Source organism: Anas platyrhynchos, chromosome 11, assembly GCF_047663525.1.
Source record: "Anas platyrhynchos isolate ZD024472 breed Pekin duck chromosome 11, IASCAAS_PekinDuck_T2T, whole genome shotgun sequence".
Taxonomy (NCBI): Eukaryota; Metazoa; Chordata; class Aves; order Anseriformes; family Anatidae; genus Anas; species Anas platyrhynchos.
This window is the reverse complement of record NC_092597.1, coordinates 17,999,137-18,017,368: the sequence shown is the minus strand read 5'-3', so window position 1 is coordinate 18,017,368 and position 18,232 is coordinate 17,999,137. Positions and strand designations below refer to the sequence as shown.

At 38.6% G+C, this 18,232-nt stretch overlaps 1 protein-coding gene across 6 annotated transcripts in view; it reads left to right on the top strand.

Moving 5' to 3' along the window:
- The window catches only part of AGBL1 (AGBL carboxypeptidase 1), a 447,272-nt gene that overhangs the window by 69,888 nt on the left and 359,152 nt on the right, over positions 1 to 18,232 (top strand). For all 6 annotated transcript variants that reach the window (XR_011811890.1, XM_072043264.1, XM_038185147.2 and 3 more), the window contains 8 exons: positions 1,648 to 1,813; positions 2,789 to 2,862; positions 5,530 to 5,646; positions 6,647 to 7,245; positions 8,876 to 8,959; positions 9,871 to 9,957; positions 10,322 to 10,470; positions 13,747 to 13,834. Coding sequence is in view for 5 of the 6 variants with exons in the window: in XM_072043264.1 (XP_071899365.1) it covers positions 1,648 to 1,813; positions 2,789 to 2,862; positions 5,530 to 5,646; positions 6,647 to 7,245; positions 8,876 to 8,959; positions 9,871 to 9,957; positions 10,322 to 10,470; positions 13,747 to 13,834 (1,364 nt within the window). In the remaining variant the exon portion in view is untranslated. The remainder of the gene's footprint in view (positions 1 to 1,647; positions 1,814 to 2,788; positions 2,863 to 5,529; positions 5,647 to 6,646; positions 7,246 to 8,875; positions 8,960 to 9,870; positions 9,958 to 10,321; positions 10,471 to 13,746; positions 13,835 to 18,232) is intronic.

Sequence of the window (18,232 nt, the reverse complement as noted above, 5' to 3'; positions counted from 1 at the left end):
GAAGACTTTTTTTTTTGCATATATCACATATATGTCATAGTATCTTGGTAAGAACATTATAGCTTCAAAGATGGGAAGATTAACTGCAGATGCTGAAAAGCAGATCCCATGAATTCAGGTTAGCTTTACATGAGGTCTCAGAGCTAAGGATTCACTATGCTTCCTCATTCACAACATTCCCCTACAAAGTAAATGGGATACTTTGCACACATACAAAGCAAACGATTCTCTATTTCTCAGTTGTCAAAATAAAAAATGCTTTCTAATACAGTGATGCAACACTTTGCAGTCACCCGTAAACCATGTTATCTTGGAATCTCAGAGCAATTTATGATCAGTAATGAAAGCAGTCCCACAGATTCCCTGTAAGGTATCTGGAGGCTTGTTTGCATTTGTAAGTTAATTTTCTATAAAGAAAAATGACTTTCAAACAGTATTCTTGAATAACTCCACGTGTGGAAATTCATTGTCAGTATGAACATGTCTTGCTCTTGACTAGCTCAATTCACTTTGAAATAAGTAAAGATGGCTAGCCCAAGGCAGTCATTTACAGTCTTGTATTCTAGTAAAAACAGAACATTTTTAGTTAGTAAGATATGTCTTATAAACTATATAGTATAGTAAACTATAGTCAAGATTTATTCTGTTTTATTCTGTTTAGAGAAACTTTTCTTCTCTTTCAATAATGAGCAAACTAAGGTGCCCAAGCACCATATGAAAGAGTGAATAAATTGAAGAACTGGAAGTAGAAACCATTTCCCCTTGGTCTTTCTCATTAGCCACAATAGGACTTTCATTGGAGATGCTTTCAAAATTGTCTATTCTCTCACCCTTGTTCATAACAGCCAGAGATCTAGAAAATTGTATTAAGATTCTTGTAGTGTCTTGTAAGCATGTCAGCTTTAGATGATTTTTCTAGTCTCCCTACAGGAATCCTGGTTAATCCCACTGAATCTTTTAATGCTGTTCAATCATACATGAGAAAACAGAATAAAATCCTGGAGAAAAAAAAAAATAAAAAGTCAACACAGCAATTTTCCTGTTCTTGCTTATTAAGAAGCACTTTGTTTTTCTGGCCTATTCCTTGCTCTGCTGAGTTTTTCTTCTCTAGCCAGTGTCCTAACTATGGTCTGTGAGACAGTGGCCAAAAGTATCTACTCTGCCCTTTTGTCTGTTCCACTTAACTGTGCTGAAGGGAGGTGAACACTTTCAAATGGTATTAGAACTTATTTTAATATTTCTTTTTTGCGTTATAACACATTCATGCTGTTTGAATTACATTCCTGTTCTGGTGGGCTAAACTGTAGTTCCAACTTGATAAAGATATCAGCATGCTCATAACCATGGTACAAGCTGTGAATTTCAGAAAGATGCTGCATAGATTCATCAATCTGATGGAAGCTGTATAGATACAATAGATGCGCTATACTGGGGGGAAATATGAATGGTTTTCTGAGTAGTGCACCTACCGGTTTTAAACTTCCATACCCACCCCCAACCTCAAATAAATAAATAAATAAATAAATAAAACAAACACAAGAAAAAGATGAAAACATGTCACAAATGCATCTTCCGATCCAAATAATGTCTCTGGGAGATCATATCTTAAGCAACCAGTTCTTAACATTGGTTTCCTTTGGTTCACAGGACTGTTTATCTTGCAAAAATCTGGATCCTATCGTAACCACTGTGACTCAGATTCTAAGAAAGTGCTACCCCAAGGAGCCTCTGCCTGTGGTGTCAGTAAAAAGTTCCTATTCCTTCCCTCTTCCTGGGAATGTCAAGACCGAATCTCCATGTGTGGGATTTGAAGGTAAATTGCTGAAGGGTGAGTTTGGTAGGAGGAAAAGGAGCATGACATAAGAATTAAATGTGGGATCTGGGGAAGGGATTCTTGGCAGCATAGTCCTGAGTTTTGTGATTAAAATTAGTCTGGTGGCCTACAGTGGCGCTCAGCAGGGATGAATCCAATTCCACATCTTCTTGAGGTTTGGAGATTCTGTTAGGAGAATAAATCAGAGAAGATTAAAAGGACCAAGGGAAATAAAATAAACTATTCTATGATCCAAAATAATAACAGAACAGATAGGGTATGGCAGAGGCTGGAAATGTCATTGCTCCATAACAACAACAGAGAGGGAAGAAACGATATCTGTGCATGACTGTGGGGATAATGCTGCCCTGCAACTATTTCAGTAAAGAATTGTGGGAAGTATGATCCTTTTTCCTTTCTAAAACACAAGCAGATAGCAGGCAAATTGCTTGGGTAAATGATATATTTCAGCACTTGATGAAAATAAGAACTCGGGCACAGGCAGGACAGCCACTCCGCAGAAACAGACAGCAAACTCCATGATACACACAAGCAATTTCTCTGTTGTTTTCAGTTTCACATGGAAGATGCTCAGATACTATAATGATGATAACAGTAAAACACCCTAATCTAGATAACATGGATTAAGACCATCCTGTAATATCATTGCAGCCGAGCAGAAAATCTCTATTGCTTTGTAATATGAGTTGGATCCATATCGTGGTGATATTTGTCATGGTTTTGAAAGGCAGTACTTGATTCCAAGAGAACAGAGCTTTAAAAACAGAGAGATTTAGTGCCAAACTCATTTATACTAGATTAACAAATGGGATCTGCTTTAATCAGGGTTGTGATGGGTTATAGTTGGAAGGCATGTGAGCCACGCATGCGAGAGACTGCTCATATTTCTCTGGAGGGCTTGAGAGGGATATTAGATTGAACCCTTTTGGCTCTACCCCTTTTGTGCTTCTGCAGATGACTGTGAAAGTGATGGAGAGGAAGAGGTAGAGAAAGACCTGGATAAAAGCGACGTGGAGAGTAAGGAGGAAGTAGGTATATAAACAACAATTTCCTTTATTATCCGTATACTGCAAAATAAAACATTTCATTGTCTATTTTGATATCCTGATAGACCATATAATCAGAGAATGTAGATATGTACATAGTCTCATAAGTACACTATGAATAATAGAAGAATACTTGAAGAAAGAGAAAGGACTGCCTTTCACTGAAGAGCCCCCAACATTTATTGTATTAATTTCCAGGCTTGTGACTCCAGGTACAGGTTTGGTGACTTCTCTGTTCCTGAGACTGCCCAGTGACCGTTAGCATCACATGCACTGTCAGACATAAATTAGTGATCTTTGATTTCAATAAGTGTACATCATCCTCAGCACTTATCACCCAGGAAAGACTAACCTCCTTTTTCTTCCCATATCAGAGCATATTTGTTGTATTCACCTATCCTAAGAACAAGGTTAAATGTTTTAAGCCACACCTGGGGCATTTGAACTTAGATTCCTTCTTTATTTGCTGCTGCACAAAAAAATAATAAAATGAAATATTCAATACTTACTTTGCCCTTTGCACTCTCTGACATGGCCTAACTGGCAAAAACAACAACAACAACAAAACATCATCAGCTGAGGATGAGTAGAAACTTTTGTCCTGAAGATACATACAGGCTCATGCACAAATGTGAATTAACGAATGCTGCTAGTAAGTCTTGTCCACAGAAAGTGTTTGGGGAAGGAAAACAAAAGAAATGAAGTTGCAAATGAAATGAAGTCTAATTAAATGTGATTGAGACTTCTGTGGAAGAGCTTTATCATTAGTTGCTCCCCTTTTCTCTTCAAGCACTAAACTGATATGTCACCCACTGAGAAAAGTAAAAACAGAAACAAAATAAAACAAAACAACACTATTACTTCACACCATAGTGTCCTAACCTTCCTCTCTGTTATTATCTATATATTAGAGGTTGTCAAGATGCTTATTAGGAATAAGGTTCATTGTGAATTTATCTCCTTCTTTAATTAGTTATTCATTCAGAAACAGAGCCTATATGCCTCTCTTCTGTTTCATTATTCACAAGGATTTACTGAGTAGAAGTGAGCAGTGTTTTGTTTGTTTTTGCCCAAGTTTACTCTGACTGAGTTTTAAGTACTATTTGTTGGGTGTGCTCGTCATACATCTCCCATGACAAATCTTTCTAAAGGGAAAACAAGAAGGGAATGAATAATGAACTTTCAGATCACCTTTTTGTATGAGATATCATTTGCACAGTGTTTCCTGGTACTAAGATAGCTTACAAACATGTTTGTGGCTAGCCACACATACTGGGTAATACCAAACAAGCAAATTTGGCTCTACACTTCCAGCAGTGACTGTTCATACAACTTTACAAAAATCAAAATTATCACCTCAAAAAACAGATCTACATCAAGTTTGAAGTTTTTTTCTGTATTATGTTGTTGATGATAAATCCTTCTGAACTGACCTCAGATACTCTGACCTGAGATGCTCAGAGGCTCTCACTGCCCTTTCAACTATGCCCAAAAAACAGTTCAAACTGCTCTGAAATACAGCTGTGGCTCAGGGTTTGAAACACCGTAGATGTTTTTGCATTCAGGAAAAAAATAAAAATAAAAATAAACATGGTAACAGCTTCAGAAAACAGTTTATCAGGAGTGAATAAATTCTTTGCTAGCATTTGGTGGTGCACACTTACTAATGCATGCTGAATTATTAAAATAATGTTGTATTGTAATGACCATTTGATAATGTCATGTCTCCATCCTTCATTCTTGCCTCATCTTTTCCTGGTTACTTATGCAAAAATGGAATGCTTGGCACAGCTTCTTTTTGGTTCTGGAATCTGATATGGAGGTGGTTACACATCAATTTGATCCTCTATGGTTGCTTTTGAATGTGAAAGTTTCAGATACAATTCTTATCCGTGCTTTACTGATAACTACCTAAAAGTGATTTTTCATATATTAAAAAAAAAAAAAAAAAAAAAGAGTATAGGAAAAGGAGAATTGAGACGGGAACATAAAATATGAGCAATTGGTTCCTGCAAACTCAGTGATGCTGAGGTGGGCCCTTCTGTTTGATCAGTAGGTGCTCAGAGACACAATTTGGTTATCTAAATCAGAGGTAGAAGTATCAAGCTTTCTAATTTCTCTGGTAGCCTGGGAGGCCATTTCATTCCTTTGATATATTTGGGGAATTTTCTTGGTGAATATATATTTAAATTATCATTTCTCTAAAATATTACCATTTATCTCTGGAATAATATACTTGGTTTTCACAACATAAAAAGAATGGTTGATATGCTTGAAAAGAATTAGTCAGTTGGTGTCTCTTATTTTGGAACCTCAAGCTGAGCTGCTTATAAATAGGTTCAAGTTTCAGTGAGTGGGTCTTACATACTTTTTAAAAAATAAGTTTTTGGGTTTTTAATTGTACTTCTAGGTAAGTACTTGAATATTAAAACATCAAATTCCTCTTTTTCACCATCTAGCCTCTCCTCTTGTCCATTTTCTTTCTTGTCCTATTTTCCATTCCATAAATTGACTTCAACAACCTTCATGAGTAGGCCAGAATGGTTGTAAAACATATGCCATTAGAAACAGAGAATGCAGAATAATACTTTCACAGTTGTTTTGTGGGACATGTTCAATATATGTACTTTTTAAATTCTGTGTTTTTAGGATTATGACTTGGAGACAGATGTTAACAAATTGAGGTCAAGGCCAGTACCTGACCGGCCAGAGGAAGAGCTTGGACAATATGAAGCAATGTGCCTAGAACTTTTCCATAATTTTCAGGTACGATTATAGCATGACTTCCTTTACTTATGAATATTCAAGAGGTTAAGAAATACTTGAAAGGGAGTAATAACAACAGAGAACCAGAAGACTATTGCAAAAGGAAACCTAGGTGTCTCATGGGACTGGAGAAAAAAAAAAAAAAAAAAAAAAAAAAAGACTTTTTGTTGCAGCTTATTGGCCTGAATCAAGACTGATAGAAAGGGAGTGATGTTGTTTAGTGCACATTTGGCTGGATATGGATTAACTAAGTGCTACTGAATCAATTGCCACATGAGAAATCTGTCAGATAATAATTTGTATCTTTGCTGGCAATTTCAACAGCAATATCAAGATCAGAATGAGATGTGGAAAATAAATGCTGTCAACTAGCGGTTTGAAGGAAGTGATGGAGAAGATTGCATTGCCACTGAATGAAATGCACAGTTCAAATCATTGCTCTATTGCAGTTTGGGACAAGAAATGAAGAAGGGTGTTGCACTTGTTAAAAGTCTCAGAGAATTTAGGAGAGTTCAAATCTGTGATTCAAATATGAAGCTGGGAAGGGCCATTGTCTTAATGTATCACTTGTACACATGATGCTGTCACATTTATTATGACCATAAGTAACTAAATAGGTTTAAATTATACTCTTGCGTAAAGGCAGGGGTGGAGTTTTGCATGACAGATCAACCTCCTTTAGCCTGCTGTAACAAAGGCAGCCTTTTGTGAATTATCTTCCCTAATTTGTTAGAACAATTGGTTTTGGTTGGAGATGACTCATCTAGATGACTCAGTCTGATCCTCTTTATATTCTGAGGACTACTGCTGATACAGCTTTGTGGATAGAGAAATTCTGGCAGGTGGTCCATGGGCTGAGTTTATTTTGGATGTCTTATTGGATAAGTACAGTTCTGGGAGATTTGTAAATATTTTCTTTCTTCCTTGAAGCGATTCCTCTGGAAAGAGGAACAATCTGTCTTTAGTTTCTTTTAATTTCTTCTGCTTTTTAAATTTAAAGGAGCTTCAATCAGAGTCTGAAGAAGACAAGAGCTTGGAGGACAGGACTGAAGATCTTCCCTCCACTCCTTCTCGTTTCATTCCAAGTGACAATTCTGTGAAACATCCAAACTACAGATGGAGGAACCAAAGTGCCACAGAGGCAGGACCAGATCCAGGAGAGAAGAATTTCAAAGTTCCACTACAGAGCTGGACAAACAAAGAGAAATGCAGACAGGATATAATTGATGAAGAGAGAGACATAGAAGCAATCCAAAATACAGACTCCCGTGAAGAGGAAAATCCAGCCAAGAGTCACGTGTTTACTCTGCGCCCTCTCCCAAAAGAGACTGCTTGGTACAAAAAAACACTTAACCCTGAAAGTGAGGCTTCAACTGATTCTAGTCCAGGAGAGATACTCGAGACCTTAGACACAGTGACAAACCTGCTGGAGGAGCACCAAGAGAATATCCCATTCCATAACCCTCACTTCTATGTAGCCAGGGCAAAATGTATCAAGTCCATACCAGCCTACAAAGACTTGGCATTCCCTGATTTCTGGGGTCACCAGCCACCGCCCTGTGGCAAACCCATGTTGGAGCGACAGTATGGGGTTCAAAGGTGATTGTGCTTTAATATAATTAGGTTTTGACTGTCACATTTCTGAATTTCTGAGGAAGTTATAGAACAAATTTTGGACCATTTGCCACAAAGAGGCCACAGAGCAGGATGCTTTCATTTAGATTTTATTCTTGAAGAAAGGAAATTTGTTCTCCACAAATGAGAACAAGTTTACTTTAGAAAGACAGAAGACTGTCCTTTCAGGATACTTTTAAAAAAATATATATTTATTTTTTACTTTCAGTCTTCTAATCCAGCGGCTTTTAGTGCTTGCAACAAAAGGTTCCCTCTTGTTCTTTGAGGAAAAATCCTTTCTGTCACCTTAGACCTGTGTGTCTATGTCAAATTGTTCTTGGGAATCTTCCTGTCTACCCTTTTGTTGCTGTGTCCCTCCTCGCTGAGTCTCTTGCTCTCTGCTTGCTTTATGGGGTGCTCCAGAAGCTGCTTCTCCTCTTCTTGCACATATACCTGTTTGTGGTGAGGGTATAAGTAATGACTCTTCTGGAAAGTCCTCTGTAAGCCAGAGAGAGCAGCAGCTTGAACAAGGCAAGTAGGTTGCTTTCCTTCCCTGCTGCGCAGTATTCTAGGAAAAGACAACATATATGGCATGCAACATGCAGCAAGAATGAAAACAAGACTTCACTCTGGCACATTGCTAGAGGTTTCTGTTGTTCTTATGTCATTTCAGGTTACAATGGAGGGGAAAGCCATGTTTTGAAGCTGTGCTGAGAAAGAAAATTCTTCCTATAACAACTTATTTTATTTTATTGTTTTCTGTTCCATGTGTGGTTGCATGCAATGACTTCACATTTCTTTTTAGCAGCATAGAGATTTATTACCAAAAAACAGAGACTGACCATACAGGGCTCTTAGCTAAACTTCAAAGTTGATCAACAGTAACAAAATGGGATTTGTGAAGACTACTAATTTCTGACCTCTAGAGAGAGAATTCTTTCTGCGGAAAATATAAAATCTAAAAGTCTTATTTAGAGGCAATTCATTCTACCATCGCCTTGCACTGTTGCTCTAAAAGCTTTGTTTTTATGCTTATAATAACATGTGTAACCATACAGCTAAAATAGAAATCATCATATCATGCTTTAGGGCATAACATGATTGCTGCAAAGGTCAGAAAATACTTCTGGCGTTTCACGTCTAAACTTCTTTTGGAATCAGAGAACCTCAGCTTAATAAAGAGTAGAAATTAGCCTCATTTGGAGTCAAGATTCATGGTGAGACAGCCTACTAGGTCTATAGCTTGCAGAAGGTATTTTCTTGTGGGGCAAGGCTAGCCAGTTGGAAGATTGAGATTGACTGGGAAGAACTGGGGATAAATCAGACTTGACAGAATACTGCAGAGAATAAAAATTGTACAGAATCAGTCATTTAATCCAAAAGGAAACTTGTGATAATGGGAATGGAGTAGGAGCTTTCTCTTGGTTAAATAAATAAATACAGATGATGTTCACCTGGAATTAGCACACGGAAATCCTCTTTCTTACCAGTCCTTCAGAAGAATTTCCTAAGAATTTCCTAAGCCTCTTCATATTTCTTTTAGAAGATTACCATGTACTGAGACTTCTCACAATGTCCTTACAATTCTTTTTATTTTATTTTTATTTTTTTGTAGGGACAAAGTACTGGATGATGTTCGCCGCTTAATCCAGCCATGTGATGTGATAGGCAGAACTGTTTATGATCTAGATGAGCCCAGGTGGGTAACATAAAAGCTCAGTACATGGTTTACTTGATTTATCTCAGATAAAGGTATACAAGAAGTGACTTAGGTGGTAAAACCCAACAGGAAGCATCTACTGGAGGAGTAGGTTCCTGGTACATGGCCCTGGGGAAACAATTTATTTTGGAAGGCCAGTGGATTGGTCCAAGAGGGCCTCAAAACTTTTTTGACAAACTAAGAAAATCAAAAAAACAAAGGGATTGCATGGTGCCCTTGGATATGTCTGCATTGCCTATGCTGATTTAGAGAAGACACACAGGTTAGCACTTGGAATTGTAGCTATGAATCCAAACAGTCTACCCCCACCCTGAAGTGACACCTAGGCTGAACTGACTTTCTGCTGAGTGCATTTGAGCATCTGTACTGCCAGTGTCACAGGCTGTAAATGTACCCTGAAAGGTGGGACACATTTAAAAGCTTCTGAAAACATACATCAGAGTTGTGTTCAACCCTGAGCAACAGAATTGTGAAGTTGTTCAAGATGATTATAAGGGTTTCTAAGCTTTAGGAGAAGGAAACTGTGTAGATGTGGGAAGAATAAATGGAAAGCTTGCATAGAGCTGCCTTGTGTAATTAATGAACTAATGGGAAGCTAATGAACTAATAAGTCAGCTATGAAAGTAACTGGAATAAAGAAAATAAATAAGAACTGGGACAAAACTGAGTATTGGGAAAGGAAAATGAGATTAGATTTAGTATTACAAAGCAAGATTAGAGGATGCTGCATTGAATGGAAAGACTATGGATTTGCTCATCTCTTGCTACTTCGAAGGGTCTTGCTTATTAACAAAAATTTACTAATTCTTGTACTAGCATACAACGGGTGATGGTGAGGACTTGTCTTTGAAGCAACCTGCTATAGGTATTCTTGCTTTGATTTACTGCAGTCACTCAAGCCCAGGTGCTCCAGGCTGTCTGACATTCTTCTCCAAGTTTGAATCAGGAAACCTTCGCAAAGCCATCCAAGTGCGTGAGTAAGTACTCCTTCAGTGGCTGTGTCCCAGCCAGCCTTTGTGCTGTGTCCGCAGCATGAAATGCTGGAGTTTTGCTGGGTTCTAAAAAGATCAGCTAGGGAAGTAAGTTTTATGATGCAGAGGTTATGACGCCTGCCAACACTTAGATGTTCTGAAAGAAAAAGAAGTAAGAAGAGCTCAGGAAGTTTTTGTGTGACTGAAATATGATGAATATTTCATGATGAGTTTGGGTGCTGGTGGTTCGATGGAGCTCTTAGACTCTTACAATTTATTAATGAGTTTGTTTGTACAGCCTTCTCTCCTTGTCAGGTTCAGTGGCAGATTGGGGTGTTCATGGACACTGTTTCTTTGTCTTCCTTAACAGGTTTGAATATGACTTAATTATGAATGCAGATGTGAACAGCAACCAGCATCACCAGTGGTTCTACTTTGAAGTCCGTGACATGAAATTAGCAGTTCCCTATCGCTTCAACATTATCAACTGTGAGAAGTTCAACAGCCAGTTTAATTATGGTATGAGTCTTTGGGGAATTGGGATACTCTTCTGTTCACATTAATATCTTTTTCATGATGTAAAGGCTTCAAAATTTCCATGTCTATAAGTAAAAGGGAGACTTTAAGTTTCATTTTACTTGCCCTGAAATCCACTGAAAGAGTTATTTTACATTTGACAAAGAACATTTCTGCATCCTCAAGAGGACTGAGGAGTGAATTGAGTATTGAGAGACGATTTGTGGAAAAAATATTCATTGTTCTGTGATTAGTGACCAGAACTGAGAAAGAATGGCACTGGCATTGGGATAGGAGAGCGAGAAGGTCTGCTGAGATTGAATGAGCAGAATAGGACTGGAGAGATCTTTTAAGATTTAAATAAATGTGGGTAATGCTCAAATATCCATGATTACTTGGGTTTATCCAGAAAGACTTCTCTGTCTTCAAACACCATGAAACCTCTGCTGATTTAAAAAATAAATAATAAATAAAAAATAATCAATAACTAGCTGTCTTTGAGCTTTTTTCATAGTCCATAGTTAAGGAGAAAGGTTGCATTGCTTAGAAATAGGCAGGGCAAATCCCAGCTTTCAATGCCTGTTTTAGCAGAGAAATTATTTCATCTGTATGAAGATTGTGGGTTGAATTCTGAGCTGGCATAGGCTGTTTTTAAAATTAGTTTCCATGGAGCTGTGTTAATTTACACCAGCTCAAGACCTGACTCAGAATGTTCAATAAGTCCTTAATATCAGACTCTGCATTCCTCTGAAGCTCTGTGGATACATCTTTCAGCATTACAAGGGGAACTCTCTCAGGATCAATGTACCTAAAACAAATAGCACTGGGAGCTGGAATGACTTGTCACTTGTATTTGTGAAACTGTCTGGATGAATGGCATAATGAATTATAAGGCATTTACTCTTTAGCCCTAAGGGCTGGAGTTCAAGTATTCATATAGATCCCAAATGAAAACAATTTTTTTGTTGTCATCTTATTCTGCTTCCCTAAATTACCACCATTAAAAGTGCTGTGTCTGGTAGCAGCCTGAATATGAAGTACTTTGGGGTCTTTCCCATTGCAAAACCCACTGCCACCTTCAATACAGCCACTGGTGGCTCCATAGCTAAAGATTCTGGCTTGTATCACTGGAAGGTTGCTTGTTAATCTGCTATTTTGGCTGTTGTCAGCATTTATCACCTCATTTTGTGTATCTGAAATTGGACATGACTTGCACATTGAAGCGTATAATGAAAAATACATATTTGGAAGAAAAATATGAAAATACCATCCAATGTAATGAAGTTACGCCTTGGTTTGGTTTTGTATGGCTTGTTAAGGCATTTCTTCTGTGGTTTGATTCTGCTGCTTTGAGAAGTTACTCAGGCTCTAGCTTATCTGGCATGGCTGAGCAAGGCTTACTGCCTTATCCAGCACATGCACAATATTTACACAGACTGTGGGTACAAGATATTGCTTTACTGTTAGATTTCCTTGATGCTTGCCTGTGCTAATGCCCATACCATAAGACTAGGAGCTTCCAGTCACGATTTAGTAATGGGTGTCAATACCTTACAGCTCCTGGTCACTAGTCTATTTTCTTCCCTTCCCTTTTGACCTCAGTTAGATGGCACTATCTAATTCTCACACCAGCAAAAAAGGATATTTCATGAAAGAGTTGTGATGATGAGCAAAGCAAGTCAGGAAATATGGCTTCCAACTCCCTCCTTCCTTAATTTTCCACCAACAAATTCTACCCTGGAAAATATTGATATTGTTCTCAGAAGCCTGATTTGTGTTTTAAAACTGAATGTTTCCATGAGGAAAAGCAGTTTTTCTTTTTGGACTGAATTAAGATGGTAGACCACTATCAATCATTGCTCTGAGGCAGTTCAGTGTGTATGTGTCTTTGTGCTCAGAGAAGGGCAGGAGCTGGAATTTGGAATGCTTAGGGCATTGTAGATCTTGAGCCTCGTATTCCTTGTCTAATGAACTGGGCTTCTGGGCAGGTTTGTGTCTCCCACAGCTCACTGTGGCCCATGTCCTGGAACCAAATGCAGGATTGCTTATGTACGTGGCTCTGGTTCAGGAAACAGCAATTGAGAGGTTGCTCCCAGCTTTATGCTAGCTAGTGCTACCCCACAGCCAAAGGTGAGCTGGAAAGGCATTGCTGCCAGTACACTTGCCAGCTCTTAAAGCTCTGGGGAGATTAACAGAGAAACCTAAACAAAGAAAGGAAACTAAATGGATGCTTATGGAAATACATCATCAGGATGAATGACTTTCATGTACCACCTCCTCATGGCACAAGAACAGTCAAGAGACGGGTTGTGCATCATGTTGTTGATGTGCATAAATATCTGACAGGAGTTATCTGTAAGGGTGTGTTTTGCCGTCTCTAAATTGTGTTTTCCTAGAGGAGTCATCAGTGCCACTGCCAGGCGTAGCTGTGGCTGTGGTGGGGCCTGCGGCAGAACCAAGAGGAACTGATCTGGGGCGGCCTGGTCTCTCTTGCACTGCCCACACCTTGCTGGGGACACCCAGTGCAGAGAGCTTCACTGGTGTACTGAACCAGTAACAGGGCAGGAAGGTGTGTGAAAGAATTTGATAGAAAAACAGCTTGCAAATGGGCTGGCATCATGGAGCTGGGAATAAATGTATGCAAAGTTCGGACAGAGCCTCATACCCTGGGGCCTGAAGTGGTAATATTTTGGAGGTCAGGAAGAAGTCATCTTCCGATATAATATGGTACAAAGACAGATGCTATCATTACCAGCATTTATAACGTGACCAGTATTATTTAGGTCTAATGGAAAGTTTAAAATTGTACTCTGAGATAGTTAGTTTTGCTTGCTGCTTTCAGAAGGTGTGTTACTAGGTGCACCACAGGCCTCTAATGTTGTGGCAGGCTTAAGGATTCAATAATGGTGCAGCCAAGCATGAAATACTGGACTAGCCAAATCACTGATCCGTTTGATATGTTGATTCTTATTCTTTTCTTTTCTCCCTTCTTCTGTTTGCTTGTAAACAGAGCAGCTTGAAGCTCTCCTCTGCAAAGGCCAGCGGGATAATTTATTTTCTAATGAACTCCATTCAGCTCACTTCTGGCAGTGTTTTTTGTACTGACATGGCTGCATCAGAACCAAGCATGGGGTTTAGGGAAACGTATTTACTTTGCATAAGCTATCTGCAGAGAGCATAGACAAAATAATGATCCTTCTTGTTTTCCTTTTTCCTCTCCATCCTTGCCTTTTCCAGCCGGGGAGGTCATGTCATTTGAAACTATCTTGTTTTATGCAGGAATGCAGCTTGTTATGTATTCGGTGAAGGAAGCTCTCCTTGGCAGGCCTCGCTGGCTTCGAGCAGGGCATGATATCAGCTACTACAAGTAAGTGCATTTTTGATGAATAATTTGTAGATTCCCTTCTCCACAGTTCCCCTCCTGTTAACCGTATTGATGTTGTTAACCTTTGACCACTAGTGCCACGTTTCAAATGTCTCTAAATTAATGTTAGTTCTATGTGTTATGTGCATCCAACTTCAGGAAACAGCTACAAGTGAGATCTCTAAATTAGATGCCTGAAGAGAAACAAGGCACATGCAGAATTCTCTTCCCTAGAAGGAAGGCACTTTGTCTTGATAGCACAGACAATAGTGATTAGCCTTACCCACTGCCATATGGGAACTTTTATCTTTGTCTCAGGGGTCAGAAAACAGGGGTGTAAAGCAGTTCTGACAAACTTAGGGCTGATGCTTACATAAACTGCCTGAGTCTCAGGCTGCTTCTGCAATTTTCCAGAGTCTCTGAAAAATGCTAAATCAGTCTCATCTTCAAATTATATTTGACCTGGAGCTTGATTCATGTGAGATTCTCTCACCTACGTATTTCATTTCCACATGGCAAACTGATCCCATATACATACATCCTGGTTATTACAGTCAAAGAAGAGAAGTGAAGGACTTAGTTTCAGTAGGTTGAATGAACACTTTTTATTTTTCTCAAAGCTTCTAAAATGTCATCCACAACGCTTACTAATTATTTTGCCAGTGAAGATTGAACGGGCTTTCAGGACTAGGATAAATGGTATGTTTTGTGTTAGTCTCGACAGAGTTGAAGGTTAGGGGACAAAATGGAACAAGCAGGAAAATTATAGGGGTGAGTAAGGTGTTTGGTTGGGTACCTGTGTGTGGGATGTCTGGGGATGATGTAGCCTGGGGCAAGGCAAGCAGGAAGAAGAGCCCTCTGCAGGAAAGAAGAGATCATAAATTGGGATTGAACTGGTAGAGCATTATGGGTCAAACTCACATACCTTGTAATAAAATGTTGCAGCATTTGGGGTTAATTAACTAGTTTATCCTGGCTTTAACTATCATGACCTGAAAGCTGGGACTGAGAGTGCCTGAGTGACAAGCCTTCCTGTGTGTTTTTTTTTTTTTTTTTTTTTTTATTCTTATAATTCCCATATTGTTTTTTCAGTCATGATGCCTGTTCACCAATTTGCATCACAAAAATGCCTCACTGTCTCAGCAGTCTGTGGGTGGTGTATTAGGCAATGTATAAGCAAAAGAAAAGTCTGATCCTTGCCCCAGATACCTCGTGGTTAAAATATAGGTCTTGGGCTACCAAGTAACTACAGACTGAGAAAAGCATGAAAACTGAAGGACATTAACACAATTAATAACAATAACTGTCTGTGGCAAGATAAGTAGTGATCTTAGAGGACAGAACTGAATTCTTTTCATGCAGTAAACTATATGAATTTCTTCATGAGCTCATGTGATAAGGCTGATTTTAGAAACTGAAGTGAAATAATGGGCTTTCTCCTTATAAGAAGTTGTATTTTTGTTGTAGCTAAAATTTTTGCTGTAAACGTTAGAGATGGCTATGTTCACAAATGCATTTGGTGAGACAATAATCCCCTACGATGACAGAGGGCTGCCTTCCAGAGGTAGCAGAGCCTCAAATTTGTGTTGCTAAAGAGAGAGGAGAGGGGAAAAAAAATCTTGGTTGTAATCTCTTTTCTTTTGAGAGACAAGTTGTGTGTCTAAGGATGAGATTATCCTCTTCCAACCTGGCATGTTGTTCGCAACAATGAGTTGCAATTTCATTTTATTCCAAATACTCCTTAATAACTTTATTCACCTGACCTTTTTGACCTCTGGAGGTGTTCTCTCAAGAGCTAGTGTACTGTGGTGCTGTGACTTCCCTTTGCATGCCTGTAACCTCTGACTTTGAGCATTGGCTTTTGGATGCATGACAGAATGGGCAACATCAGCAGGTGCAGGTTGGGCAAACTTTACATGCTGATTACCATAGCAATGGTTTCTCATATCATTAACAAGACAGCTATTGTGTAGTGATTAAACCAGCAACTGACTTCCAAGATTAAGCCATGATTGTACAATTAAGCAAGTAATCAGATTCTTGTTCAGAATATGAGAGAGAATGGAGTCTTATTGATTCGGTGTTTTCTAACTCTACATTGGATTATATGTCAACATGTTCATTTAGGGAAATTGCTCGTTTTCCCATCTACTGTTTATTCCAGGTTTACACATAGTCTTGTGTGCACAAGCGTACATATCCGTACACATGCACTCTCACTTCTGAAATTCTAATAATTTTTAGTGATTAACAAAGAGGTTCCCACTCAAGAGAAATTGTAGTATGGCAGGGAATATAAAGAAAGTATGTATGTGGTTGCTCAGATTATGGTTTCCAGTTGGGATTGCTGTAGTAATACCACGCTGCTTGTGTTTTTGTGAAAGCAGCTCACTTCATTTCTATTTACCCTAGTCACATGTATCCTGGGGGAGAGCCTGGCAGATTTTGAAGGAACTTCATCTAATTACTTTTACCAGGGGTTATTCATGATTTTGGAATGCCCTTAACTACTTTTGCTGAACAGCTGTGATTGAGAGCAACCTCTGAGCTGAAGGACAGTGGGAGGAAAGGCACATTCTCGGGATGTCTGGGTGATGCACGTTGGCTGATCTCTGCTGACATTCATCTTCACTGAAGATAGGATAGTTCACTCATAAAGATGAATGTTGTGGCACAGCTCTGTCACTGCGTACCTTTCTCATATGTCTCATGAGAGAGTTTTTATGTTACAGAGAATATTAGCAGTGCTCTTGTCAAAAGGAAGCTGAGTGACACTTCTGCTCTCCTTTATTGCCTCTCCATGAAGTGACAGGATACACCCATGATAAACAGAGTTGCAGTTACTATAAGATCATCTAATTCACTTGCTGTCTTGGCAGCTTTTATGCACTGAATAATATTCCTTTCCAGCAAATTATTTAAGGAACAATGGCAGCATGCTGAATTGGAGACAATGTGCTTGTGCCTTTTGGTTTCATGGCTCATTCTAGGCATATTATCTAACCTCCAGCTTTTCCAGACAATAGTCAGTTCACAGATAGTAATGAGGTACATGGAGTGTTTTGTTCGCACATCACCACAAAAAACTTTGCTATTTGGTGATCACAGTGGTGTCAGAACGAGGTCTTTTTTTCTCTTCAGCATCTTTGTGATCACATAAGAAATCATAATTAGCAGATCACATCTCCATTCTAATGATACCTACAAGAGTGCTGAGACACTGGCTGTGCCTGACAATCACAGTGTGAGTGTAGGCCTTAATAGCAAGATCGTTATGGGAATATTCTGCTTTGAATGGGATTCTGCCTACAACTTAGAAAATAAAGATGACTTAACATGAATTAGCCCTTGAAAGGGAAGTTGTGCTTCTCCAGTTTCCAATGTGTCAGGCCCCAGATAATAGCTGAATTTATGTATGACCAATAAATTCTTAAAATACTATTATTTTACGGTGTAAACAAAGGCGTTATTGAAGCATACTGAAGGTAGCACACTTAGATGTAAGAAGATCAGGTCCTGTTGTAAAATGAGGACACCAGATTCCAGACGGTACATGGATTTTGGACAAAGGGAATGCATCAGTGGTAAAGTGATGAACAGTTATTTTCAAATTAGTCTCTTTCAGGTGGTTTGGAAATCTGGGCTATAGATATTTTCTTCTACATTGATACCATGCTGTTTTCCATCGCTTACCAGTGCTATTTACTATTCTAATTATTGCAAATAGAAAGTAAAGGGACAAGATTAGCAAGACATGTTGTTCTTGTATTGCTTGGTGCTTTTGAATTCCTGAGTTAACATCCAGCTCCTTTACTGACCTGCCAAGTAGCTTCACCTGTATGTGTCTCAGTTTCCCCGTCTATAAAAGGTGGATAATTAGAGTCACTTATCTGCTACCCAGAGAATTGAAACAGATAAATGGGAGGCAAATTTTAATTAGATAATGCTTGCAGAGGTCTTTTAAACTCAAAAAATTACTGTATGGAGTAAATGATAAGTATTATTATTAATTAACTTTCCATCACAGCTGTATTAGAAATATACTACCTGTACATTATTTCTTAAGGAGAGCAGTAAGCAAAATGATTTAACGATTATGATGTGACTGAAAGGCACAGTAGGTACAGCTTGCATGCTGATTTAAAAAAAAAAAAAAAAAAAAAAGGAAAAAGAAAAACTCTTTGGTCTCTTATTTCCTTTCTAATAACAAGTATATTAGCTTCTGGAAAGCGTGTGAGACTTTGGGAACATTTTTGGAAAGAGACAACAAATAAGGTAGTGAGGACCTAATGTTGCTATGGTCTATTTTTTGTTTCCTTCTCTCAGGACCAAACAGAAGAAAAGTGAAAATACTACATTTATACTTTCCAGTCAGAAAATAAGATCCTGCTGAATGGTGTT